The 27,426-nt window shown below is 58.0% G+C and overlaps 2 protein-coding genes across 2 annotated transcripts; both read left to right on the forward strand.

The window, feature by feature from the left end:
* The first annotated feature begins 2,619 nt into the window (after nt 1-2,619).
* On the forward strand, nt 2,620-5,497 carry NPM3 (nucleophosmin/nucleoplasmin 3). The gene is made up of 6 exons (XM_032190897.1): nt 2,620-2,653; nt 3,784-3,869; nt 4,064-4,183; nt 4,555-4,648; nt 4,738-4,867; nt 4,984-5,497. The coding sequence occupies exons 1-5, from the start codon at nt 2,620-2,622 to the stop codon at nt 4,848-4,850; spliced, it is 447 nt and encodes a 148-aa protein (XP_032046788.1). The 3' UTR covers nt 4,851-4,867; nt 4,984-5,497.
* Nucleotides 5,498-12,926: 7,429 nt separating this feature from the next.
* FGF8 (fibroblast growth factor 8) lies at nt 12,927-20,312 on the forward strand. Its single transcript, XM_032191217.1, has 5 exons — nt 12,927-12,958; nt 13,080-13,116; nt 15,210-15,390; nt 19,161-19,267; nt 20,031-20,312. The coding sequence occupies exons 1-5, from the start codon at nt 12,927-12,929 to the stop codon at nt 20,310-20,312; spliced, it is 639 nt and encodes a 212-aa protein (XP_032047108.1).
* The last annotated feature ends 7,114 nt before the right edge of the window (nt 20,313-27,426 follow it).

The raw sequence follows: 27,426 nt of genomic DNA on the forward strand, positions 1-27,426 counted from the left end.
ATGAAGAGCCCAGCTCCATTTTGGTACCCTCTTATGGGGAGTGCAACCTTCTAATACCTGAGTCTTCTCTTTCCCATGGTAAACAAGCATATTCAGCTCTTCATCTTCTCTTTGCAGGCCACATGCTAGACCATGCTAGCTGTTCAGTGCTGTGGTGTTTTGTCTGAGCCACTGCACTTGTCAGAGCTCTGCTCTATGTTGGGTTTGGTGCCAAGGGGGATGGGACCTTGCTGCTGGAATGGCTGTTGGCAGAACCCATCTGCCCCATGAGCAGTTTGTTACACTCTGTCATCACTAGCCACAATTTTTTATTTGCCTGTTTCTAGGATTCTTTGCTGTAAGTAGGACCAAATATCCTATTCCAAGGGCTCAGGGGTAGGCCTGAAAAAACGTGTGTAATCTGTGCAGGGTGAGTTTTTCAGCATGAAAGGGACTTCAGTCATTTCTACAACTTCTACGTAGTGATCGCAGTACTTTCCAAAGCAATCATTCTGTGCATCCCCCAGTCCTGGGAACAATGAATGCCTGAAGCCAAAAATAAGCGAGGCAAAAGGTCTCTGGACTTTGAGCTGTCTGCTTTAAAAAATGTTTAAAATCTGTATGTGTATATATCTTCCTGGGGAGTAGCTTTTTACGTTTTGGGGCTTTCTGAGTGGAATTGTAGATTATAGTGTCAAACGGGAATAAAAGCAAATTTTAAAAAATGATTTTTAGGTCAAAATCTGATTTAGTTTGTGGTTGAAGGCATGTGTCTGGTGGGAGCTGTGGTCTGTAGCTGGTGACTGCAGACCAGAGGATGGCTGGGGGGGGGTAGGTTAGAGCAGTGACCCTGGAGTTAAGGCTGAGGGGGGAAGGGGGCTGTGTGATGCTCCCCTCTTTGTGGGAGGTGGTACAGGAGGGAACAGAGGTGTAGCATGAACACCTGTGGGTGATGTGAGCTGAGAGAAGGGAGGTTCCTGCAGAATTTGGGGGAAATTGGGGTTGCAGAGCTAGAGAGGGAGAGAAGCTGGCACACCCTTGTGCGTTTTGGGGGACGTCCTGTCTGACTGGTGTGGGACAGCAAGAATGGGATGTGGAAACTTGTGCCTTGATGCTGCTGAGGATGGTCATAGCTGCCAGGTGTTAATATGGTCAGTTGGAATATCTGACGTGCTCAGGAGGAAGAGGACTGCCTGTTTTGAGGCTTAATGTGTGTGTTACCAGTTAAGGATCGAATTCTCTGCTTTTATCCTCACTGTGCACTGACAGGAGGCACTGGCTGGCTGGCTCGTGCTCGCTGCCTTTGCCTTGCAGCCCTACAACACAGAGCAGGTAAGGCTTTTGCTGCCAGTAATTTGTGCTCTCGGATGTTCAGCTGGCACGGTGGGAGAGTTAAAGAAAATGTACTGGGGAGTGGGTGGATCCCAGAACTGCCTCCACTTGCCTCTCGGTGTCGAGCAGTTGGGAAACTGTTATAAACACAGGCATCCCTGCTCCCTCTGTTGCAGAATCCCTTCTGCAAGAAGGGATTCGCATTTTCTTTACTCCTTGATGTGCTCTGGACATAACAGTGGGCTTAGGTAGGCACTGAAGGAAAGAAAAGCTGCACCCACGCCTTGCAAATCTCATCCCAGCCTCAGAGCCAGGCTTGATCTTGATCTTGAACCGAGAACTTTTCCTTTAAGGGAGCATGAAGCAGAATTTTCCTCACCTCCTTTGCTCCCGGTGCGTGGCTGCAGATGCACATGGCTCTGCTGTGTGCTGCAGCCAGATGGCCGCGGGAGCTGCTGCGGGAGGAAGCGAGTTCAGAGGCATCCAAGGTGCGCTTGTGTAACGCCGGTCTTTTTCTGGGCCTCGGTTCAGCTCCTCAGAGCTCCTGTCATGTTGTTGTTGAGCCGGCTCCAGCTGGAGCAGTGCAGAAGGCAGGCTGGTGGAGGTCTCCTCTGCAGCAGGAATGGGGGCCAATTTCTGACTGAGAATGCGGCGGGAGCTCGCCCCGTTAAAGGGAGCTGTTTCAATGCAGTTTCTGCCCCCCAAAACGTGGAGGAGGCTGCTCTGCTCCCTGTGCTGGGTGATGAAGGACATTGCCTTCCCTTCCTCTGCAGGTGGAGGCCAGTGTACTGCACACAGTCTCTGGGATTGGAGACCAAGCAGTGGAGATGGGCTGTGCCCCCTCCCCGTTACTCCTTTACTCCCCTTGCACTGGTGTTTCTTGCCCCCAAGCTGACTTTTGGGCTGTTCCCTACCCTTGCCATTTAGGATCCTCTCCTAAGGGCTTCCTGTTCCCCCAGAAACACTCTTCTACCAGGAAAAGCCATTAGGATCCCCCTGGCCTAATCACCCTTCGCCTTTTAGAGCGAGGAAACGGAAACCCTATAAGAAACCCCATAAATGCGGCATTTCACCGCGTACAGCCGCGCGCTGCCCTCAGCCCTTCTGGGGCGCCCCGTGCGCTCCCCAGCCACCGGAGGGGACAGGAGGGGACCGGAGGGGACAGTCCCTTCCCTCGGCAGCCGCTGGGTGCCGCCTCTGAAGGTTTTTGGGGTGTGTGGGGGCGGGCACGGGGCGGTGCAACCCGGCACAGCACGGCTCGGCTCGGCTCGGCTCGGCTCTGCCCGCCCCACTCCCTGCGCCGCGCACATGGAGCCGCACGCACCCGGCAGCGTCCTCTTCGGTGAGGGGCACGGGGGGGGGATTTAGGAGGGGAAATAAATGGGATGGGGGGGGTGGGAGGTTTTGGGGAGGTTTGGGGGAAAGTTAGCAGGCGGGTCGGAGGCGGGGGGAGCACGTGGGGGAGGAATGGATGGGAGAGGGGACACGTGGGGGGAAAAAGCAGGGCTGGGGACACCGGGGGCGCACGGAGAGGGCTGGGGAGGGCCACGTGTAGGGCCGGGACGGGGGCACACGTGTAGGGCCGGGGGGGCCCCGAGCACGTGGAGGAGGCGGGGGGGCATCCTCCTCTTCCATACCCTTCCTCTTCCATGCTCCTTTTCCTCCTCCTCCTCCTCTTCCTCCCCTTTCTCCCCCCGCCGCTCTCCAGGCGCTCCGGCTGCGCGCACGTGTCCGGGGCCAGCCCAAAGCTCCTCGGCCACCGCTTGCGCTGCGAAGTGGGGCAGCCCCCGAGGCTTTCCTGCAGCCGGGTTTCGTTCCTCGACCCCGTGAGCTGAATTTGTGAGCAGGATTAGGGACGGGGCTCGCCCCGAGCTGTTTGCTGAGGCCCGTGCCTCTCCTCTCTCTCTCTCTCGGCTGGAAATGCCGTGCCTGGTGCGCAGGGCTCGGCCCCACGTTTTTTTTTCCCCTCTGCTTCACATTGGTGAATCATCCTGCAACCAGCAAGCACGCCCAGGGTGCTCTGCCTGCCCTTCCTCGCCACGGCTGGCTGAATCCTGACTGTAAGAGCTCAGGATGTAACTTTGCCTCTCCCTTCTTCTTGCAGCTGTTTGGCTACACGTAATAAAATGTCTCGGGACTCCTGCTGCCAGCTCGCAGCACCCTGCCCCCTCGGGTTGTTCCTTACCTCTCACGTCTCTTCCTCAATGTTTTTGCCTCTACTTCTAGCTTTTCCCTGGAGCAAAACTTCGCTGATGTTGGGGGGAGCAGAGTATTTCTGTCTGCTGCCTCTCTCCCTACCTAAGGAAGGGTGACCTGGCTCTGCAGCGCTCTGGAGGGGATGAGCCTTGTTCTGTGGGGTTTTGGGGGCAGGCTTTTTTGGGGACGCCAAGTTTTGTCCCTGTAGGGTGTCGTGCTGGGTACACATTGCTTGGGGACGCTTCTCACTTCGTCTTTTTTGTCTTTTGCTTCCAGGCTGCGAGCTGACTGCCAGTACCAAATCCTACACGTTTCAGGTGGATGAGGAAGACGACTCTGACCACGTCTTGGCCCTGTCTGTGGTAAGAGAGACGAGAACAAACCCCAGGGGCTGGCAGCCACCATGAGCAGAGGTTCATGTCCCCTGCTTTGAGTAGCAGCACCTCACCTCGCGTGGCAGCTGGGCTGGGGCATTGCTGCAGGTCTCTTATCCCCTGGAGAGCCCCGGCTGTGTCTCCTGGGGGAGCAGGACCCAGGATTTCCATTTCCCACCCAGGTCTGCCTCACGGAGGGTGCCAAGGACGAGTGCAACGTGGTGGAGGTGGTGGGGCGAAACCACGAGAACCAGGAGATCGCCGTGCCCGTGGCCAACCTGAAGCTGTCGTGCCAGCCCTTGGTAAGAGGTGGTTTTGAAGGCTCAAACGGGAGAGCTGCAGGGAATTGGACATCTCTGGGTGCCTGTAGGCCTTTCCGTGAGGATCCTGCCTTTGGGGAGATGCCCTGGTAGCCTTGGCCTGGCTGCAGGTGCCCCCAGAGCCTCTCTGTGTGGGTACTTGCTGCTGCCCAGCTCTGTGGGGTCAGCCCTGGCCCCAGACCCCCCTCCCAGCCCCAGCATCAGTGGGGTGGCCTCAAGGGGCTGAGGGTTTTGCCTATTTCCCGGGCAGGGGTGGTGTGAGAAGGATGCAGCAAGGGCTGAGCACCCTGCGGGGGTGCACGGGGTGCTCTGCTTCTTTCCTCTGCCCCTAACTCGGCTCCGTCTCTTCACAGCTGAGCCTGGACAACTTCAAGCTGCAGCCCCCGGTGACTTTCCGCCTGGCAGCGGGCTCCGGCCCCGTGCACCTCGCCGGCTGGCACCAGATCAGTAAGGGCTCATGCCTGGGGAGAGGCTGGGGAGGAGCAAGGGCTGAAGATCCCCCCCAGGTGGGTAACAGAGCTCTTTGTGTGTCCCAGCGCACAGGGAGGACATTTCCTTTGAGGACGACAACGATGAGGACATGTCTGAGGAGGAGGAGGAGGAGATTGCCCCCATCGTGCCAGCCAAGAAGGAGAGGAGGAAGCAGTAAGGGTGGCTGCGGGCGAGGTGAGGGGCTGGGCAGCCCTGCGGAGAGGGGGGGGTGCTGCCCTGCCACGGGGGGGCTGTGCAGTGGGACCCCCTGCAGGAGGCTGCTGCTTTCAGCCTGCTTCTTCTTCCCCCAGGTGCTCGCTGAGACTTCCTCCTGGATGACTTTTACCTCAGACACCTCTTGCCAGGACCTCAACGTTTGCTGCTTTGTGTTTTTATTTTTATTTTTATTTTTATTTTTCTGTTGGACCTTTTTGGGGGAGTGCTGAGCTCCCAGCACTGGGGTGTCTCCTTCCCCACCTCCCTAGTAGGCTGCTCCCAACCCCAGAGGGGTGCTGCTGGCACATCCCCTCTCCCCACCCCTCCGCTGGGAGCTGGGGGTGGTGGAGGTGCTCCTTGCCCTGTGCCTTTTTGCTGCCCTGTGCACCCTTCCTCCTGGCAGAGGCAGTTTCACTCATTCTTGGCTGTTTTTCTGTCCTCACACCTTGTTTTTATACACTTGGAAGCGTGGAACCGGGGCCCAGGCTGCACCCTCACCCGTGGGCTGACAGCTCACAGCCTGCCTGTGATTTGGAGAGGGGCTGGGGGTCAGCCTGCTTTGTAAGGAAACATTTTTACATTGAATAAAGGTCTCCGGTGTCAGGTCTGGTGGCTTGGCAGCTTCTTCCCATGCTCAGGGCAGTGGGAGATGCTCCTCTGTGTCCCCCTGCTTCCCGTGGAGCTGCTGCGGATGCAGAGCACCCAGGAGGGGCTCAGGACCTCCCCTCTGTCCCATAAACTGCAGCTGGGGCACCAAGGGACAGGGGCTGAGCTGGTCAGGGCCCCAGCCCTATATCTGCTCCACCTGGGTGCTGTCCCTGCAAGGAGGTGAATCCTCACCCCATGGCCTCTCCTCGCCCCGTGTCCTGCTCTCCTCGCCCCAGCAGCATCCCGGGGAGGGATGAAACTGCACAGCACGGGGTTGAGCTTTGCTGGGGAGCCCTGACATGGTTGGGGGGGATTTGGGGCTCCCTGTGCTTTGGCTAGCTGGCTTTATGCCCTTGGGGGCTGGCAGCCCAGCTGGCTTTGTCCTAAGGGTTTTTCCAGGGGTTTCCTTGTGTCCCTGGGTCCCTGTCCCAGTTCTTCTTTGCTGCTGTCCCTGAGAAACACCGTGCCCCTTCCAGCCATGCTGCTGGCCTTTTTCGGTACCCTGGGCCATTGAGTTTCTTGTGCTGTATGGACTCTGGTAGGAAATCCTCCGGGGCAGACCCTCTGCTCCTGCTCCATTTCGGGTTATGAGTGGGGTCCTGGCCCCAAACACCCTTTAACGAGCCCAGGGGGAAACCACTCACACCCCAGCCCTCCAGGACAGTGGGGTGACACCAATCCCTGCCAGGGGGGCTCAGGGTGGGGGTCTGGGTGCGTGTATGGGGCCGAGGAGGCGGCGGGGGCTGCCGGGTCCCTCTTGGGGACCGCTAGATGGCAGGCGGGCAGCGCGGTGCCTCTGGCCCTTGGAGAGGGGCTGGGGGCCGGGCAGCCCCTGGGATGCTCAGGGCAGGGGCGCACAGGACCTTATAGAAGCCTGCATGGGGTCTGCGGACCTGCCCGGTTCCAAACCCCAAATCTGCACCCCAGCCTCCCCACCACCTGGCAGCGAGCTCCGCGGGCTGTGATGCTGGGATGTAGCAGGGGGTGACGTGGGACAAAGCTTTGGAGCTGGGGCTGTCTGGCCAAGCCTCTCACAGGGATGGAGAGGATGGATTTAGGGCCTGGAATAGGGGTTTGTAAGGGTATGGGTACAGCCAGGGTTGCACCCAAGGCACTTTGCAGAGAGGTGGGCAGCTCTCCCAGCTCCTGCACCACTGCCAGGGGCTCTCAGTGCTTTTAGGGACATTTTTTCCCCTCTCCCCAGCCTGGATGTGCTGGGAGGTGAGTGCTGGGGGGGCCACGCTCGCACACGGTGCTTGATGGGGAAGGATGGGATTACAGGGGTCACGCTAGGTGAGCAGCTTCCTTCGCCGAGCTGATGGTATCAAAGCAGGTGCCCCCGGCTGCAAATACCTTGGGCAAACAAACAGGGCTGCCTGAGAGCAGGTGAGCTCGGGCACGGCCGGGCTGGGGGGTTTGGGGGGGAGCAGGAGGCTCGGGGTGCTCCTGGTGTGACGGCTGTGTTGTTTTGTATGGGGTAGGGGGAAAATAAGGGTGTGTGTGTGTGCATACGTGGGGTGTGGGTAAGGGTGTGGGGTCCAGAGCTCCTCCATAGGGTGGTGGAGATGTTGGTGCCCCGGGAGCCAAGTGATGCCCCAAAGCAGGTGGCTGTGGGGTCTCTCTGGGAGGTGGTTGCCTCCGAGCATCCTTTTTTTGCTGCATTTCGGGGCTCTGCACGCTGACATCTCGGGGGATGGATCCTTCCCTGCTCTGGCAGCACCGGGCACCCTGGCAGCCTGCTGTGCTCGGGGAGGGATTTGGGGTGGCTGTGCTGAGCCAGCCCGTGGCACTCCCTCCTTTCAGGGGTCAAGCGTGAGTTGCCTTTCAGGGATGGAGGAGAGGGTTGGGGAGCTGCTCTGCTGATCACAGCCAGGGAGAGGTGTTCTTTGCGATGTCCCAGCTGTTCTCGCCCCCCAAAAATGTTCCCGCATGTGGCGGCAGCCCCCGGCTGGCCGGGAGGCGCAGCTGTGGCCGTGCTGTAGGTGGGGCTGGTCCCCTGCTCCATCAGCGCTCCGCTCCTGCCTCTGCTTCCCTCTGCAACCGGGAGAGGCTGCAACCCATCACCACCACCTTACAGCCAGCAAAATGCCCCTGGTGCGCTGTGTGGGTGCAGCCCCGTCTGCTGGAGAGGCCAAAATTCAAGGCTGGGGTCGTTTTGGTGCTTGGATGCGGGCTTGGAGGGTCTTCGTGCCCCCAGGAGGGGATGGGGCTGCTCCAGCTGCTGGGTGCACGGCCCCAAACAGGCTCTGCTCCGGGTGCTCGCAGGGTGTAAGAGCTGGTTGGTGTCTCTGCTTGCAGGGGGACACGTCCCCAGCCCCACGAGGGGAGCTGTGTGCTTGTAGAGTTGGAGCCGGGACCCCCGGGCCCCCCGTGGCTTTTTGGGCTGCAGCAGGAGATGCTGGGGGCGCACAGGGTGGTGCCTGGGGGACACTGGAGCAGGGGATATAAGGAGGATATGAGGTCGGTTGGACCCTCCTGTGTGGTTCCCTGATCCCAGCCCCGCTGGTGGCAGCCCCAGAACGGGCAGGATTTGGCCTCCGTGGTGCCCTCAGTGGCTCCGCTTTGGTGCTGTGGGGGTTCTCTGGAGGGATGGGCTTGGGTAAGGGGATTTAGGGCAGGTCCTTGGGGTTGGCACAAGGCACAGCAGGTGCAGTGGGAGCGTGCCTACCCCGCTGTTCCTTTGGGGTTTGCTCTCACGGGTCCCATCACGTCCCCCTGTTCCCCATGTGGTGTGCCCGGGGCTGGATCCCCAGGACAGGGTCAGGACGAGCGGTGTCTCCGCCGGGCTGGGATGTCAAAGGGGCCGTAACCCTGGTGTTTTGCAAACTCCTGGGGTCAGCAGTTCAGCTGCCACTGACACAGGGGCCCGGAGACACACACGGGCATTTTGGGTGGATGCTGTAAGCAAACAAACGGAGGTAGAGTTACAGCCGGCCGCCAGCCCCCCGGCCACTGCTGTTAGCTTTAGGCTTAGACCCTAAGCACCCGTAGGCACCGGGGCTGGGTGCAGGCTTCCTCTTCCCAGGAGGACCCAACCCCAAGCCAAATCCCCTGGTGCTGCTGGCTGGGAGCTGGGCAGCAAAGGGCTCGCATTTTGGGGCTCTGGCTCAGCTCCTGGGTGGCCGGGGGAGCCCCTCCAGCACCCAGCCTGGATTTGAGCCCTGTCCCAGCCCTGCCTGGTGCTGCAGCCCATGGGGATGGTGCTGGGAGGGTTGTGCCAGCTGGGGATGTGCTGGGTCCGGGTCCTGGAGAGGCTCTTTGGTCAGTGCAAGGGGGGAGGAATGGGGTGGGTGTGAGCAAACACCACGTGTGTGCACCCTCACACATATCTCCACGCGTGTCACCCTTTTTCCATGCAGATGTGCCATGGTTATTCGTGGACAGGCTGCTCATTCACCAACCCCTGCCACACACAGAGCAGATTTGCCCCCAAAATGCCTGATTTGGGGCTTAAATCACTCAGGGCTGGGGATGCTCCCCGGGTGGGGACCACGAGCTGAGCTTCCCATGGCTGTGAGCAGCCCCAGCCTGGCCCTGCTGATGTGGGCTCCTTCCCGTGTCACCCAGGTGGAGCAGAGATGGATGGAGAGAGGAGCCCAGCCTCAGTGGCTCTAATCCACAGCAGCATCACTGTGTGGGTCTCAGCACGTGGCCACCAGAGGATGACGGAGCTGATATTCTCACCAGCACTTCCACGAGCACATTTCCAGAAAGCTGCTGGGCAGGAGGTGGCGAAATCATCTCCAAAAGACAGAGGCAAGTGCCTATTTCATGAAAAAAAGCCACGCGAGCAGGCTGTCAGAGGGACCTAATGGGGCCACGGCGCCCTGGCCGGTCCTACACAGGGGTGGGTGCAGCTCCAGGGGGCTGAGCACGGGGCTATTCCCCTGGCCTGGTGTTCCCACCATGTACAAACCATTCCTCAGCCCTTTTGCTCGTAATTGAATAGAGAGGAGAGGGAATTGTGAGCGGGCTCTATCTCCCCTCCCCGCTCCTGGCTTGCCCCGGGGCGGCCCCGGCGCTGTGGGTAGCGCAGACAAGGTCATTCCCATGTAACACATCCTGGGGGGCTTCGGCCCAGTTCCTTCCCTTTTGGGGGAAGGCCGGGTTAATGGTGAGCGGTGGGATCGCCCCGGGGCTGCTGCTCACCGCTCAGCCATGCAGGAGCTGCTGCTGCCTCCGCAACGCCCCATTAATGCCGTGTGGGATCAGCGGGCAGGGGGCTCGGGCTGGGCAGGGTAAGAGCGCTGGGGCTGGCGTCCGTCTGGCTTTTATGGCAAGACTCCATGTGCTTTTGGGGTGGTTTATGGCCGAGCATCCTCCAGACCTGGCTGTAAAGTGTTGCAAACTCCTGGTTTCCATGAATTTTGGCTCTCCATCGAGTGGTGTCGGAGGGGAGGGAGATGCTCAGGTGCAGGGTTCTGGTGTCCCCGTCTGCATGAAATCAGACATCAGCCCCATCCTGCCCTCACCCTGCTGGTGCTGTCCCTCTGTCCCCTTTCAGAGAACTGCTCTGCACCCTCTCCAACCCCACCGTGCCTGCAGAGAGGAGCTCTCCTCGCCCTCAGGCTGGCCCTGTGGTGGGATGCTGCTCTCCTCTGCTGCTCAGGCTCAGCGCTGTGGTCCCTGTCCCTGCTCGGGGTGCTGCCCTCACCGTCCTGCCGTGCCCCTCACCTACCCAAAGGTGGGAGCGATGTGGCCGTGGAGGCCTTGGCCCCGCTCCCGGGCTGCTGGCAGGAGCGGGAGCATCGTCTGTCACCCCGTGTCAGCACAAGTGCGGCCGCCCCCCGGTGATCCCGTGCCGGCCCGATTTTACGGCCACGACTGGCACTTGAGGCTGTTTGCCGAGGGCAGGGGGCACACACGGAGCTGTCAGCTCCTGGCCGCCTCTGACCCCCTCTGGGACACTGTAAATCTCCCGGTTGGAGGCAGCCGGGGCTGCTCCGGACACGGCGCTGTCGTGCACATCGTGTCAGACGGGGGGGTGCAGCCTGGCACGTGGCCTGGCCCCGTACCCACGGGGGCTAAAATGGGGCTGGCTGCTCGTGACCATGAGCAGCATCTAGGAAAGAGATGCTGTGCCTAAACCTCTTTCATTTTTATGCATAAAAAAGTAATTTCTTTATTATTTTTTTTAATTATTTTTTGCGTTAGAGCATCAGGTATATCTCATCATCCCTGCCTGTTTTTCCCTAAACAGACAGATTTATGGGCATGGGAGCCACCTCACCCGCACCTCAGCACATCAGTTTGATGGTTTTTCTCCCAAATTCCACGCTGGACCAGCAAGCAGAGCCTGTGGGAGCCCTCTTCTGCTCCTCTGAGCATCTTCAGTACCGATCCTGCCTGTTCTGGTGGTGCTCCTGAAGTCTGCCAGGTAAACTCAGGCTCTGCCCAAGACTTTTTTTTTCCTTTTGCATTAAGAAATGGGGAATAAAATGCACAAGAGGCTGATCCTATGGGTAATTTGGGGCAGGACGAGGTGGCTACCCACCCTACATGTATAACCCTGCACGCTGCTAGGTCTGACGATACTGATGTAGGGATTTTTTTTCTCCATCAGCTCAGTGGGGCCAGCCTGGGGATGGGGCAATGCCCAGGTTCCTGTGCCTGGCTGTGGGGTGCTGGGCAAGAGTGGGTGAGCCCCAGGCACCTGACCCCTGGGACACCCACTGAGGTGGCTGTAGGCAGCATTTTGGGGTAAAACACAGTGTGTGGTGGGACGAGGCGTGGGCGCACGTGGAGTTGGGGTGCCCAAGCAAGAGGAAAACCCCACAAACTGGACATCAGCATGGCTAGGGGAGGGAAAAGTGTTTTGTGAATGTGGTGGGAGAGTCCCTATGGGTGTGTGGGGGGGGTGAGTGTGCAAAGAGGGGCGTGCAAAGGGCCACTGAGCGTGGGTGGAAAGGCTGCGTGCGCATCCAGGGGTGCGCGCCCAGGGGTTGTGCGTGTGCACGGACACGAGTGGGTGCGGGGAGCGTGCGGGGGGTTGTGCGTGTGTGTGCAGGAGGGCTGTGCACAAGCGTGTGTGTGTGTGTGTGTGTGTGTGTGTGTGTGTGCAGTGTGCGTGTGTGCTGTCACTCAGAGGCCGGCTGCCGGGAGCTGCCTTCCCAGCGGCGGCAGATAGCGCTGATTGCTGATTCGAGGAAAACAAAATAGCAATTGTAATTATGGGCTCTGATAAGATAAAGGAAGGAGCGGGGAGCTCGGGGACCGGCAGCGGGGCCCGGCCGGCAAATTAGCGGCTGTCACTCAGCACCGAGCGAGGCGGCGCCGCCACTGCCCCCGCCACCTCCACCGCCACCGCCGACCCCCGGCCAGGTACCGGGCCCCGGGGGCCGCCCGCCCGCCGCAGCCCCCGCCCCGGTGCGCTACAGGTGGCGGGGCCGGGAGCAGCCGCCGGGGCTCGGCGGCACAATGCAGCCCTCCGAGGCCCTGCCCGGGTTGTGGGGCTGAGCCCCAGCCCTTCGTGGCCCCCCTCAGCCGGCTCTAGGGTTGCCCGGTGCCCGCAGCAGGTAAGAGCCCCGGGGGGATGCTCGGGGAGGGAAGGGGGGTCCCGCTGCCCCGCTCCCCCCTCCGGCTGCGGTATTTGCTCAGCCTCTCGAAACTCCTGCCCCCCACCTCCATCCGACACCCCCCCCCCCCCAGGTCCCGTCCGTCCCTCCCTCCTCTCCTTCCCTCCCTCCCTCCCTCCGCCCCGGTAATCCTTTTAATGTCTGGCACGTCCAGCGAGAGGGCTCGCCCCGCTCGGCCCCAATCCACAAGGCGCTGCGGAGCGGTGGTGTCCCCAGCGGGGAAAACCCTCCGGGGCTTCCATCTCCCCCCCCCTTCACCCCCCCACCAGCCCTTAAGCCCCCATTTTACAGATGGGGAAACTGAGGCACGGCGCGGGGACAGCAGCCCGCAGGCGGCTGCGCCCGTAGCGCCGGCTCCGAGCGGCCCGGAGCCCCCCCACCTCGGCAGGTACCGCCGGAGGGGGGGGTTCCCTTGAGGCTGCCACCCCCCCCTTTTGGGGGCCGGCCCCCCCCGGGAGCTCCGTGCCCCCCCCCCCCCCCCCGGGACCTCGGGGCCGGGAGCGGGACGGGACGGGGGACAGGGGGCGTGGGGGGGGGGGGGGGGCTCCCCTCGGTGGGGTCGGGGAGGGAGAGGGGGGGGCCGCCAGCCGTGAGCCCCCCGGGGGCTGGGAGGGCGGACGGGTGGGCTTTTCCCCCTCTGTAGCCGCTTGTGCCCTCCTTTCCTCGGGGCGAGGAGGACGCGCCGGCAGGGCGAGAGGAGGCGAGGAGCCGAGGCAGCGCCGCGCCCCCCTTGGCCCCCCCCCGGGTCCCCCCGCCCCAAAACGGGCTCTCCCCGCCGCCGGGTCCCGGGCTCCCGGCCCCGCACCGGCTCCGCGATGGACCCCTGCTCCTCGCTCTTCAGCTACGTGTGAGTACCGGCAGCCTCCAGCCTCCCTCCTGTCCCCCCCCCACACCTCCCCGGGACCCGCAGCCCCCCGGCTCACACCTCTCTCCTGCTTTCTGTCCGTCCCCCCCCCCCTTCTCTCCAGGTTAATGCACTTGTTCGTCCTCTGCCTGCAAGCCCAGGTAAGCGCCCGCTTCGCCGCCGGCTTTGTTTCGTGTGTCTGTGTCCCCCCCCCCCCAGCTCCATCCCGGGGGTCCGGGGGTGCCCCGAGGCTCCCGAGCAGCTCCCCGGGCTGGGGAGGGAGGGAGGAGGGAGGGAAGGAAGGAAGGAAGGAGGGAGAGGGAGGGCTGGAGGAGGAACACTTTAAAACCCCGGAGACAAAAGTCGCCCGGCTGGAAAAAGCCGAGGCCGGGCGGCTGCCCGAGGGGGGAGCCCCCCAGGCTGCGAAACGAGGGGCAGGAGAGGCGAGCTGCCAGGCAGGGAGCACCCGGGGCTCAGGGGATCGCCCGCTGTTATTTTTAAGTAGCTTTGGGTGCTGCCTTTCCCCCTTCCCTTCCTCTACATCGCACCGCGGATCCCCCTTTTCCTCTTGTCTGGGGTTGTTTTTCTGCGCCGCTTCACCTAAAAAAAAAAAAAAAAAAAAGTAAAGCGGAATTAAAAAGAGGGGAGGAAAAAAAAAAAAAAAAAAAAAAGCAGCTGTTTCCTTACTAAAAAGCGTAGGTTTTGATCCAGCTTCAAATTGTCAGACTGTAGCATCGCTGGTTTGTATCGCCAGAGACAGAAGTGTCACCAGCAGATGAAACAGCCCGGGCAGGGCTTGTGCAACACCCGCCTAGCAGCGGGCACGGCGCTGGGGGGAGCGGTGCGCCCCCAAACCAGGGCGAAGCCCCCCCCTTCCCCGCACATCACAGGTGCAGAAGCTTTTTGGAAACGCTCTTTAAGCTCCTCTTTTTATTTTGCTGGAAGCTCGGGGAGGGGGGAGGAAAAAAAAAAAAAATCGAGTTTCCAGCCCAAACGCAAAGGGAACCAGGCGCGGGGAGTGTGCAGTTGTGTAAAAACATAGCTGTAATATTTTGGAGTATGAGATGGAGACCGAATAGCGGCATGGCTAATGACCTCTCCTCCACATGGTACCCTCATCAGAGCCGGGAGAGAATCCCGCTGCATTATCCAAACGCCGTCTATAGGAAACACACATGCAGACGCAGCAGCGGAGGGAGAGAGCTGACATTGTCAAGGGGAGATATCTATATAAAGGCAGCTCGGGGAGAGCGGCGGCTTCGGCTTTTATTGGGTTTTTCTGTTGTTGTTGAAGACGGGAGGAAATCTTCCCATTTGACGTGGGGGTGGCGGGGGGTAGTCCCAGCCTTCTGATGTTGAAAGGAGCCATCTCCCAACATTTGCTCAGAATACATCTTTATAAATGTCAGGGAGCAGCGAAACTTTCCAGACTTAAAAGAGGGATTTGAGACGAGGGGGGAAAGGACTCCTGTGCACGCTCGGAGCCAGGAGCTGAGGGGGGGAGCGGGTTTGGCTGCTCCTGAAAATCATTTAAAGCCCGGGAGCAGCAGCAGCAGCAGCAGCAGGGCTGGTGGCTCTGGAGGGGACGGGCTCGGCGTGCCGGGGCTGGGGACAGCGATGCGCTGGCACAGGCAGCGCCTCGGGGTCCCGGGGGTCTCACGCCACCAAATGCCCGGGCTGGGGCACGGTTTCCTTGTGCCTCGTAGCTCTCTGCCTTCTCCGTGGGTTTTGTGTTTAAAGAGCTCAGTGAATGAGGTGCTTGGGAGCAAATAAAGAGCCTGGCACCCAGACGAAAGGCAGTTGTTGAAAGAGCTGGGGCAGCCGCTGGGGTACGTGTGCCGGGTGCTCCTGTGGAGGTGACAAAGGTGTGGGGATCTCTCGGTCCCTCGGGGGCACAATCCAGTGCCCTCCCTACACATTTCTCCCCCGGGACACCTCCAGCACCCAGCCTTGATGCTCATCTCAGGGACCCTGGTGCCAGCTGGGACCCCCTGAACCCAGGGAGGCCTTTGGGGTCGCCAAGCGCCATCGTGCTCCCGAGTCACCTGCACCTTGTAGGGCATGGCCGGAGGGGTCCTGGCTCTGTAGGGCCACCGTGTCCCACTGTGTCCCGCTGCTGGTGCAGGAGGCACCGCTGCCATCCTGCCTCCACGAAGCCCTGCGGGCAGCCACGAGCGATCTTTGCTCAGCCCATTCGCCCCTCTGAGGAGTAGAGATTATAATGGTGTGTCGTATATTTTTTAATTTCCTAAAGGTAACTGTTCAGTCCCCACCTAATTTTACACAGCATGTGAGGGAGCAGAGCCTGGTGACAGATCAGCTGAGCCGGCGGCTCGTCCGTACCTACCAGCTGTACAGCAGGACCAGCGGGAAGCATGTGCAGATCTTGGACAACAAGAAAATCAATGCGATGGCAGAGGATGGGGACGTGCACGGTAAGGACGCGCGGTGGGGGGCGGGCAGCCGGGGAGGTGTCCGCAGCGCAGCGTGGCAATTGATGATTTCCGACCCGTTCGTTAGCCAGAAATCATTAAAATCCTTCAGCTCGTGGAGGGAAAACACAGGGGTCAGTGCTCAGCGGCCGCAGGACTGGAGGTGAGGGCACGTTCCCCATGCCGAGGGAGGGGAGCGGTGCTGGTGCCTGCTCGGTTGCACTGCGCACCTGACTTGGAGGGCTCGGGGTGAGCCCTCCTTTCGGAGCAGCACGGGGCTGGGAGTCTCCGAGACTTCCGTTTGGAAAAGAAATAGAAAACTTAAAAGGAGAAGAGGGAAGTGGGAGGAAAAAAAAAGAAAAAGGTGAACTGCTGCTCCGGAAACCTGCCCTGAAGTAGAGCTGCCCCAAGTGGAGTTTTTCTGATGTGACTCCCCTGTGCCTCCCTTTCCAAAACAAATCCCGAGCTCAGGGTCAGTGAGGCAGTTGGCTGCTGGTGAGGAAAAGACAAAGCGGAGGGCTCTGTGATTTCCAGAGCCTGAGCTGTGTCTCTGCCCTCTGCCATTGTGCCAGCCCTGGCACCCCCTCCCCAAAACTTGTGGCACCCCTTCCCCAAACGCTCCGGCACCCTGAGCAAGAGGGACCGGTCCCATAGGTGAGACTTTGAGTGTGCTGGTGACACACGGGGATGCTCAAACACTGCAGAGGTCAGTGGTGTCATCCCCGTGCTGCTGTGGCCCTGTTTGTGCTCTATGGGGACAGGCCGGGGGCTGGGGGCCTGATCCTGGACCCTCTGCAGGCAGGAGGTGACTGCATTTCTGTGCGCTGTAGGCAGGAATCACAACTGTTGTTCTTTGGTATTAGCTGCAATTTCCCTTTCTTGCTTGGGGAGATTAGTGGAAGTACTTTTCTTCCTTCCCCTTCTCTATTTTTTTTTTTTTCATTTTGCTCCGGCTGCGAATTTCACGCCGAACTTTTCACAGTTTGAGCAAAGCCCGGGCTCCCCGCGCGCGCTATCCCGTACGTACAGCGTCCGTCTTCCAGACAAATTATTCCCACCCTGGAGCAGCCCTGGATTGAAAGGGCATTAGCTAATTTCCCAAGCAAAAGGATGAAAAAAAATAATAATAATAAAATAACCCTCGTCTTGTTTCAGGTCCGTAATGCCTGGGCTTTAAGAGGCAGCTCGTGCATACTGAAATAACGCCCAGGTTTAAATAAGGCCAGGAGGAGGGGACTAGCGGTGGCTCGAAAAACTCTATTAAAACGTAATAAAAAAAAAGGTTAAGCAGTTGAAGAGCAAGGGAGGAAAATGAAGACTGATCTAAAACAGAAAGAGAACAAGCAGTTTTTCAGATGTAACGTTTTAAAGGAGTTGCAAGTCTGTAAATGTTAAAATAGAGGTTCAGGATTGTTCTATATGAATCTCTAGGGAGGCCCCCATGTCTGGAAGAACTATTAAAACGCTTCTTACTTTCACCTTTTTTAACATTTCCTGAATACTTTCTCCTCTTCGCAGTCCAGTTGGGGGATCAAGTGTGTCTCGCTGCATTTTTTCAGCATTTACGTAGCCACTTTCCCTTCAAAGTTTTAGCATGAAACATAATTTTACTGGGATAAATCTGTCACTTAAGCGAAAGAATGGAGTTGAAAATGTTAAGCTCCGCTCCCCTCCAGAAGGGGGGGGGGGGGGAAGGTCTCCCCAAAAATTGCTATTCAGAAACCCACCTCTGAAGAAAGGAGCCCCCCTTCCCCAAGCCCCTTCATTTTTTTTTTTTTTTTTCCCCTCTGATTTTTTGGGGTGGGCGTGTAGAAGGGGTTGATTTATTTTTGCGGCTGACCCCTTTCCCCACGCTGACGTTTTTACAGCCGGCTTCACATCGAGCCCGGCGGTTCCCCGTTATATGTCTTAATTGTCGATATTTGATTGACTTCTTTTCATTCCGAGCAGAGGTGGCCGGGCTGTCCCTCCGGGGCTGCGCCCGCGGCGCTGCGAGCCCTGCCGCCTGCCTTCCCCCTGGGTCTGTAGGGTTTTTTCTCCGTGCTCGGGGCCGTGTGGGTGCTGGTGGCAGGTTGTCCTCGTCCTCCTGGCTCTGGTGGGGCGGTGATCCCAGGCGGAGGCTGTAAATCACGGCCGCCCTTTGAGACGAGGCCGGGAGGGAAGCGGCGCGCATCCATCGCCCGAGCGCGTTTTGTGCCTGCTGGGACCGAGGCCTCCCCGCTCCCTCCCTCCTCCTCCTCCTCCGTCCCTCCCTCCCCGCTCTTTCTATCTCTCGGAGAGAGAGAGCAGCGAAAAATCAATGCTCCTCAAACCTTTTACTGCCTCCTGGATCAATTCTTCCCCCCCTTTCCCCAATGTGGATAAATCGGGGTCCCTGTCTTAGCGGTTCATTTTTGGAGCTGCGGCTCCACTGGCCGGTTTGGGGACGGTCCCTCCGGGTGCTGAGCTGTGCTGGTGTGGGCTGAGGCTGTCTCTTCCCGATTTTCTCTGCTCTGAGCACAACCTGTGCCTGGCTGGGGGTGTGGAACAGAGGGCAAGGCAGTTTGGGGATGGGATTTTCTGTAGGATGACATGCATGAAGTCCCCACTCTGTGCTATTGACCCCAGAAACGCCCGTGATGTGAGGGATGCAGGATCAGGGCATCAGAGAGAGAGCGGGGCAACATTTTGTATCTGGCCCTGGAGCATGGTTTAGGCTTGGTTTAGTTTGTATGTGCACCCAGAACCTGCATTTGCTGTTCAAAAGCATCCCCCTATAAAACAACCTGCTGCCCTCTGGGGCTGGGCACTGCTGGGGCAGCCAAGCACCATGGGGTGGGGATGAGAGCGGGCTGGACCACAGCCCCGTGGAGCTGAGCAGCCCGTGGGCAGAGGTTGGAGAGCAGAAATGAGGCACTTAGCCATGGCCCCGTGATGTGCCACGTGCTTAGGGGCCCTGCAAACTCTGCTCAGGTTCCCTTGCACAATTGGGTGCATGGGAGCAGGTGTTGGTGCTTGGCAGGACCTGATGGTGATGAGATCTTTGGTGGTGAGATGGGACAGTCCCAGCTGGCTTTTCATGGGGAAACCTTTGGTGCTTGGCGCAGTGTAGCCCTGTCAAGGTGCGAGCAGGTAGCTGCTGTCGTGCTTGGGGCTTGCCCCCGGTCTCTCTGTGAGGAGAACTGGCTGGGGGCCATGGCAGCAGGGCTGGGGGAAGGATGCCCCGTCCCCATCCTCCCCCTTCCCCGGGGACGGGTGGGCTCCGAGGCTCGTGTTCCCAGGGCGGAGGCAGGAGGGAAGGTGACAGGTCTATTTATAGGCGGCCCATCGACCCGGCGATTTGCATAGCTCCTTCGGAAGTCAATCGATGCCTCCATTAAAAAAACTGAGACCAAATCAATACGCCCTCTCGACTCGCGCAAAGGTGAAAGGCATTAAAAGGATGGCCATACCCTTCCTGCCCCCCCTCGCCAGCTGCAAAGTCACTGGTCCTCCTGCAGCCCTGGCCCGGCGGAGAGGCGCAGAGCGGTGTCCCCGTGGGCTGGGGACAGCTGGCAGCGTGCCGTGCAGGGCAGCTGGCTTGTCCCCTGCCTGTCACCGCGTGCCCTGATCCCTGCTGGGACACCATTGGGATACCCACGTGGAGCTGGGCAAGGCAGAGCTGCTCCTGCACGGCTCCGGGTGGCAAAGCGAGGTGACCAAGGTCATGCAGGGACACAGTGGCAGGGCAGGAGGATGGCACGGCTGGGCTCTCCATCCCTGTGACCCCCCCCTTCTATTTCTTTCCTCCCCAGCCAAGCTCATTGTGGAGACCGACACCTTCGGGAGCCGCGTGCGCATCAAGGGGGCGGCCACGGGTTTCTACATCTGCATGAACAAGAAGGGCAAGCTGATCGGCAAGGTAGGGGCTGGCACCCACCCCCTGGGGATGGGGGTGTCCCAGGGCTCGATTTCGGAGGAGGGGGACGAGGCACCCTGCAGCCCAGGCGGGTGGGAAGGGGCGGGCAGGTGCCGTGTGGGGCGCATTCCTTGTATCTCCCCGAACAAATAGGCGGGTTGCTGGGCTATTCTCCCCGATTACATGGTACAAGGGCCGGGAATGTCGAGATGCTCCGTGGGGCAGGCTGCTTAGTCATGCTCCCTTCGAGCCACTGTGCTCCTTCCCTCGGGCAGAGGGGGCTGGATGGGGGAAATCCCCATGGGGCAGCGATTCTCTGGGAGGATTTTCCATCCCCTGGGGCTGTGGGGCCTCTCCCTGGTCCCGGTGCTGTGTGTAATGTGGAGGAGCTCGGCCTCCAGCTGCCACCTGCACCCGTGGGGATCGTCCCCATGGACCACGTGCTGTCCCCCCTCGTTGCTCCTCCTGTTCTGGGTGGGATGGGGTGGGTGGATGAGAATTGCTGCAGAGATGGAGAGTTTGCTCACGGTCGTGCTGGCAGGGGAAATATCCCCTGTTGCGCACAAGGGGTTGAAGCATGGGACATGCTGCACATGGGGGCCCACAGCCCGGTGCTGGCATCATGCTGGGGATAGCTTTGGGGCAGCCCTGGCCTGTAGGAGAGGTGGGAAATGAGCTTTGAGCCCCCCACAAGCACCAAAACCCGAGCCGGGGCGGCAAGGAACCCCGTTTGCTGACCCCCCCTGCCCCTTTCTGTCCCGTGCAGAGCAACGGCAAAGGCAAGGACTGCGTCTTCACGGAGATCGTCCTGGAGAACAACTACACGGCGCTGCAGAACGCCAAGTACGAGGGCTGGTACATGGCCTTCACCCGCAAGGGCCGCCCGCGCAAGGGCTCCAAGACCCGGCAGCACCAGCGCGAGGTGCACTTCATGAAGCGGCTCCCCAAGGGCCACCAGACCACCGAGCCCCACCGGCGCTTCGAGTTCCTCAACTACCCCTTCAACCGCAGGAGCAAAAGGACTAGAAACTCCAGGGCTGGCCCTTGACTCGCCGAGCCCCGAGGACTCTGCTTAAGAGCTTGGTGGACTTGACCCGTAGAGACTTTCCTATGTGGTTATTAAAAAAAAAAAAAAAAAAAAAAAGCAAAAAACAAACACAACAGGGGATGGGGGGAGGATTTAAAAAAAAAAAAAAAAAAAAAAAAAAGAAATTTCCTGCGGTAGTTGTTGATAATCTGGGGAGGGGTGGTTTTGTTTTTACAAAAAAAAAAAAAGGCAAAAAAAAAAGAGGCTCTATTTTTGTACTCCAACTCGAAAAGAGATGAAACGCTCAGAGACTGGTGAAGGGGGGGAAGAGCCCTTCGCTTAGCAGTGGTCTAGTCTGTTTGGGGTTGTGTTTTGTTCTGTAATTTTTTTTTTGTAGCTCTAGGGGGAAAGAAGAGGAAAAAAAAAATCATCGTTTAAAGCAAACAAGCAAAAAAAAAAAAAATCCAAACATGGGGGCAACGTGCTACCTAAATGAACTGAGCGGATGCTTGCCAGAGAGGATGGAGAAGTCTGAAAATGATGGGGAGGGGACGTGTCGGAGGCGAGGACCCCCGGGTCCATTCCAGCTCCTTCCCAGCACTGCTTGTTTCTGTCCTTGGGAGCAAGAGGAGGTGATGGACACCTCACAGAAAGTCCTGGACCGACTGGTACCTCTCGCCCACCAGAGCATCTCTGGATTTTTTTATAATTTTCCTTTTTTTTTCCTGAACTACTACAGTGGGGCAGCAGGCGATGACTGCTGAAGAGCAGGCTGGTGGTATCTTTTTTTTTTCCATGAGGAAAATGTGAACTTTTTTCTGTTTATTTTTTTTTTAATCAGATGGATGTTTTCATCTAATTAAAAAAGTTTACAAATTGCTGTGGAGCCATTTCAGGCTGGTTTTGTTGTAACACTCACTTTGTGGTTAACGCTTCCATTTCCAACTTTCTCTTCCAGGTGTGCCCTCTGATGAAATACACTGCCAATTTTTAATTTTTTTTCAGGGAAATTAGAGGTTTTCTGTAAAAATCTGTGTTGACAGAAGCCCAATTTTTTATTTAGGAAAAAAAACACAAGGGAAACGTTAATTCCCTTGAGTGAACATCCCCAGCCAGCCCCGCTCTGCACATGCTGCCCTGGGACCATGCCTTTCTCCAAAGGGTTAAAGCAATTATTCCTAACGGGGAGGGCAAACAAAGACACTGGATAGGAGCCAGGACCAGGGGTGACTTTTCATCCAATCTTTTTTTTTTTTTTTTTGATTGTTTGTTTTCTGTTTCCTTGAGGATTTTTTTTTTTTTTTGGTTGTGTACAAATTGAATATGAAATGATTGAAATATTTATTTAATATGTGCATTAAAAATTTGTATTAGTCTAACTGGAGCCTGCCTGCTTTCCCGGGAGGGCTGGGGCTGGAGATGCAGGATGGAGAGGGGACTGGGAGGTTGGAGAGGTGCAGGACAGGCTGAGGATGTTGCTTGGAGCGAGCTCCTTCCCCAGGAGCAGGTATGGGAAGCAGGAGGATACCTGAGATCTTGGACCCCAGTGGGTTTTATGGGAATCGTGGCTATCTTTGTAGGGAAGTCCAGGTTTAAGGAGCAGACAGGAGCATGGACAGGAGCAAGGAGCTTGAACAGGAGCATGGTGCAGCACAGCCCTTACCTAGACAAGTGGTTTAGGCATCAGATGAGGTTTTCCAAGACAGAAAGTAGGTTTTCTGCTCCCCTCTGCTCTGGGTGAGCTTGGTGTCCATACAAACTGAAGCAGGCTGTTGGGTCCCCTCCTCTGGTGGCAGCTCAGCCCTTGTTGGGCTTGCCCAGAGGAGCTGATGGGCCCTGGTGTGAAGCAAGGACCATGTCCAAGCAGAGCAGCCCCAGTGCAGCTCTGAGCATCCTGCTGGTCCACTTGGTTTCATTTATTTTGGTTAGGTGGTGAAAGAGGCAAGAACAGGATTTTTAATTTTGATTGTATTATTTTTTATTATTAATAACCAAATGCCATCCTCTGGGCTGAGCTGTCAGTATGGATATCTTTAATTTCAAGGGGGCTGAGTGCTCGGACGTGCTCTGAGCATGGCTCCTGCACCACTGCCATCGTGGCTGGGACCTGGGCTGCAGGACAGAGCTGCTGGAGGTGGATGGAGCCACCAGGGACCCAAGGGCAGTGGGTGTCTGGGACTGAGAGTGCTGGGGCAAGCCCATGTTATTGTCCCCGGGCTCCAAGGAATAAAAGTGAATGGCTCCAGGCCCTTACCCAGGTGGAGATGGTGTTTGATAGTCCTTAATGGGTGCTTTTCTTTCATTAATTTGTCTAATTGCTTCTCCTAATGGCTTTGTGAGCCCGGATGAATTGGTGCTGGATTGCTGCTCCAGGTGAGGGTAGCAGGAGGGGAGGACTGGCTCCATGCAGGTCCCACTAAGGGACACAATCAGCAGGGCGTGCTGGGGGTGCTCAGCCCCCAGCGAGGCTGTCCCACCTCCCAGGGGACACCCAGCACCCTAGGGCCAGGAGCAGGCAGGGATTGAGCCCAGGGAAGGACACCCTGCTTGTCCCCACCACAGCTGGCACAGCCTGCCAGCTCCTGGGAAGGGATCCCCGGCTTTCCCAGGTCGTTTGGTCCGTGGTTAATTAGCCCCTGTTCGTTAAAGGGCTTTGGGGTTACCGTGCTACCCAGGAACACTGCGGTTTGGGTCTTTGTTTATTGCTGGGATTTGTCTAGCTTCAGCTTCCAGCCAGCAAATGTTGTTTTGCCTTTGCTTGGAAGATTAAAGAGCCCGCTGCTGCTTAGTTAATGAGTAAGTGAATTAATTAATGGCTCCTCATACCCTGTCCCTGCGCTGATACCACTTGAGCCCTGGCCTGGCTGGAGCAGCTTGCCCCTGTGGTCCTCTGGCTGCAGGGAGGTGGCAGATGAAGCAGGAACGGAGATGTCCAGCCCTGGCTGTTGGTGTAGGGTTGATCTCCACTCCTGAGCTTCAGGAGCAGCATATGTGCTTCCTGGCCTGATGAGGACATTGCTGTGTGAAGCTGGCTGGATTCAGGGGCAAGGCTGGAGCCAGGCAAGGTTTGGGAGGGTTGGCATCACCAGGACATCATCGGTGACACCAGGAGGCCAGCTGGGCCAGCCAGCACACCAGGGGTGAGATGTAAACGTGGGGCTGCCTTGACTGAATGCTACAGATTAAAGTGGGAAGGGAGAAGAGCTGTTCTCAGGTTAAACATTGCTATGGCAGAGAATCGTTAGGTGGGCAGGAATAAATGGAAGTGACAAGAAAAGGGTCCTACGGTGCTGGAGTGGGGGCTGCGCTCCTGCACTGCACCAATGCTTGGTGCCCCAAGCCTTCAGGCACCCGCTGCCCCTGCTCCCAGCCCCTCTCTTGCTGTATGAACACCTCGTGTCTTTGCTGCAGGGCCAACCTAACACAACTTGTCCACGAGGTCTGGGCACCCTCCGAGCAGGGTGAGCTTTGTGTGCAGGGATGGGGCTCACCTGGGCCCCCCGGGCATGCCCCAGCTCGGGAGGGAGGACTGGGGTGTTTGTTTATTGCATCAGGCTCAGCTTTCAAACATCTCCCTGCCATCCCCATCCCCCTCCTTTAATTAATTCTGGGTAAGAAGTCCTGGCTTTATTGTGCCACCGAGCTGAGGGCTCCCTGTGGGAAAAGTCACACCTTCTGAACAGCTTCTGATACCATGCAAATGAAGGACAAGTCCAGGAAACGCTTTCATCTCGGACCTGTCCAGCCCCCTGCCCATTAATTACACACATTTCATTTGTTTGAGGGCAATTCCTCTCGGGGAGGGGGCGGGGGACGGCCGATCATCTCGGCTGTGCTCTCTTCAGACCCCTCCTTGGGAGGGGATTTATAGCCAGAAGCGGGGATGCTCGGGGGCTCCGTGGGGGATCCCATATTTCTGCTCCAGTGCAGCTACCCCAGGTCAAACTGGGCTGCATCCTGCCAGCAGAGAGGGCTCAGCAGTGCCCCGTGCCCTGTTTGGTGCCAGCAAGTCCCAGCCGTGGTCCCAAGCCTCCTGGGGACATCCTTGGAGGGAGGTGCAGGGTGGAACAGAAATGAGCTCAGGGGTCTCCCAAGGGAGCTAGGAACCCATGAGAAGGGGAATCCTGGGCAGGGTGGCCACCAAATGAGTCCTGTGCAGGGAAATATCATTTCATGGTGCTGCTGGGACTGCACCATGCCCAGCCCCAACTCTCCTGTTGGGCCCTTCTCTCTGTGCTCCTCTCCTTTCTGCACAGCCCCCCTGATCCCGGGGGTCCTCGGCAAAGCTGCAGCCAAGACCCCCCCCCAGGCTGGCTCCCTTTTGCCTGGGGCTAGTGGGGAGGCTCTGCCCCAGAATCCTGGAGAAGCCAGAGAGCGAGGGGATGTGGAGTGCAGCGGGTTTTCACGGCCTGTTTCCTGGCCATGATAATCACATTTAGCACTTCTGTAGCACCTGGGATGCTCCAAGCACCTAGGCATCTGCTCCTCGTTACCACCCCGCTTCCCATTTGCAGCATCTCTGCCCCCTGCCCACGCACACCTCCGGCAGTGATAGCTCACCCCTAAAAAAGAGGCTGCCCCCAGCTTTCCCCTGGTCTCCTTTGGGGCAGGGAGCTTCAGCCTTGTTCTGCTTTGGGGCTGGGGCAGGATGCTGCTCTCCAGGAATGGGGTAAGAATTTTGGGGAGGATGCCATGGCATGGAGAAGACCTTTTGTGACCATGTTTGTCATTTTATTTCCTCCTGGAGTAAGGAAGAGCAATCCATGTCCTTTGGTACGATGACCTATGGGCCTGGCGACACGTGGCAGCTGGGGCTTGGTGCATCAGAGGAGCTCTCAGGGGATGTTGGAGGGATATTTTGGACTTGGTTTAATGGGAATGAGCAGAGTTGGTGTGGAAGCAGTGCTGAGCTCCAGAAAAACTGCTCACCCACCCACTGGCCCTGTACCATGTCAGCCAGAGGATGAGAGGAGCCCTATTGTGGTTGGGTTGGAGACAACAGACAGTGCTCCAGATTACTCATGGCCCAGTCTACACTGCAAAGAAACATAATTTAGATGTTCTGGGGGTAGAGGGAATGCTCTTGGGGTTTATGCATCTTACACCATCTCTCCTACAGGGGCTGTAGCTCCAGGAGGTCCCCTGGGGCTGTCAGATGCGATGGCCAAGATGCAAACTGCGGCCGAAAAGTCCTGATCCAGTGGCTGGGCTGTGTCAGGAAGAACCACATCAGCTGTGCTCAGGTATTGCTGCTTTGCTGAGTTGCTGCTGTCAGTAGCTATGGGCTGGAAATGGGATGCTGAGGGCTGTGGGAGCCTGAACTATGTCCCTGCTCCCCCCTTTTCCCCTTTCTTAGAGCTTTTATAGCAGGAGATGGGAGAACTCAGCCTCTCTTGCTGTGATTATTCTGTATATTGGAGTAACACCCCAGTGGCTGGAGTCTCTTCTTTTATGAGCTGCTCACAGAGTGAATGGCAGCCCTTTCTCCCAAGGGCTTGAGTTTTGTGTGGTCAGCTACAACAGGTGCCACAAGCCAGCAGACAGATCTCAGCGTGGCCCCTGGTTTAGCTGCTGCTGTGGCAAAGGAGAGCCCTGGGAGGGGATCTGAGGGATGCTGAGGGATGAGGGATGGTGTCCCTGCGGGTGCTCATAGCAAATGTGAGAGAAACTTCAGTAGCCATGCCCCAAAACCACCCAGCCCACAACCAAAAACGCTGCTGCAGCAGCTGAAATACGGGATGAGCAGACCCGGGCTGTACACGGGTAGGAAAAATTTGGCTGTGGGATGTGAAAGGGGACGCCGAGCGCTGGCTCGATTTGCACGCTTAGGCCCCATCACCCGTGAGAAGCAGCTGCCCAGCTGGGAGCCGGCCCTTTGGTAATGGCCTGCGAATTTCCCCGGGCTCTGCTAATTGCTGCCCGGCTGCTAGTTACAGCTCCCGGTCAATTGCTGGGAGCGCTGGGCCCTGCAGAACAACCCCTTGAAATGGGTTGTTAGCCCAATTAACAACCAGTTTGGCTTCGGTTCAGGCTGTTAACCATCAAACAGCTAACTGCTGGTAATGATTGATTTCGGAGGAGCCAACCTGCTTCACAAAGCGCCATTAAAGCCAAGGCTCTGGGAGCGCAGCTGGCTCGGACAAATGCGAGAGCTGTCCCTTGCCATGGAACAGACAAGGCTGTGGCCAGGCTTTCTGCCCATTTTGGTTAAAGTATGGGGTCATCGTAGCGTTTTGGGATGAACTGGTGAACCAGCTCTGCTGGCATGTGATGCTCAGGCGGGCAGCCCCTTGTCCCCATGGATTATCAGGACATCCAAATCCTCCTTGGATGGAGAGCTCTTGGTGTCCAGCTCTCTTCCACCAAGTGAATCTGCAAAGATGAGTTTGTCTGATTTAGACGTTCAGGTGTTTCCACAAATCACCTGGGCCCTTTCCATCTGCACAGCCAGCTGGGGGCTCCTACAGGGAGGGCAGGGCCCATCAGCATATGCAAGCCTGGGAATGCCTCCAGAGCAGCCTGGGATGCTGGCCTGAGCCTGCTGGTGGGCAATGCAGACACATCTGCAGATGTGACTATGTCTATTAAAGCCATAAAATACTCTCTGAGCCCTGGGGAGGGCTGACAGCATGGGATTCAGGCACGGTTTGCTTAGGATTGCTGGTCAGGTCTTCTTCCATTTTCCTCCACTGTCTCAGGCCCTATTTCTCCACCACGCACTGGCAGTTTGCTTCTAACACATTGCTGGTGCTACATCAAGGGCTTTGCGGGGATGTTTCCCCCCTGATCAAAGTGGCCGATTCAAGCTGCAGCATGTACGGGGAGGAGGGAGGCAGCCACCTGTTTGGGAAACGCTTTGAAAACGCAGAGGACGTGCTGCAGAGGTTGACCTTGTGAAACGGACACTGCAGAGTGGTGCAGGGCTTGGAGCAAGTGCTTGGCATTCAAAACCTCAGTTCTTGAGTGTTTGAGGGTATTCAGGGGGCTGTGGTCCTGCCAGGGCCATGGCACAGCAACCAGAGCTCTGGTTTTGAAGCTGGGTCCCGGTGGCTTCCAGCAGCACAGGGATACCCAGACCCATGTAGATATTTGAAGATCCTCCATCAAGGTTTTTCCAAGCACAGATGTGGTTCCC

Source organism: Aythya fuligula, chromosome 7 (assembly GCF_009819795.1).
Source record: "Aythya fuligula isolate bAytFul2 chromosome 7, bAytFul2.pri, whole genome shotgun sequence".
Taxonomy (NCBI): Eukaryota; Metazoa; Chordata; class Aves; order Anseriformes; family Anatidae; genus Aythya; species Aythya fuligula.

Excerpts from the sequence above, each read along its gene's own strand:
- NPM3 (XM_032190897.1), top strand. The coding sequence starts at position 2,620 with ATGGAGCCGCACGCACCCGGCAGCGTCCTCTTCG. Across the intron at positions 3,870-4,063 it reads ACGTCTTGGCCCTGTCTGTG|GTCTGCCTCACGGAGGGTGC; the intron begins GTAAGAGAGACG and ends TTTCCCACCCAG. Across the intron at positions 4,649-4,737 it reads CGCCGGCTGGCACCAGATCA|CGCACAGGGAGGACATTTCC; the intron begins GTAAGGGCTCAT and ends TGTGTGTCCCAG.
- FGF8 (XM_032191217.1), top strand. The coding sequence starts at position 12,927 with ATGGACCCCTGCTCCTCGCTCTTCAGCTACGT. Across the intron at positions 13,117-15,209 it reads TCCTCTGCCTGCAAGCCCAG|GTAACTGTTCAGTCCCCACC; the intron begins GTAAGCGCCCGC and ends AATTTCCTAAAG. Across the intron at positions 15,391-19,160 it reads AGAGGATGGGGACGTGCACG|CCAAGCTCATTGTGGAGACC; the intron begins GTAAGGACGCGC and ends TTTCCTCCCCAG.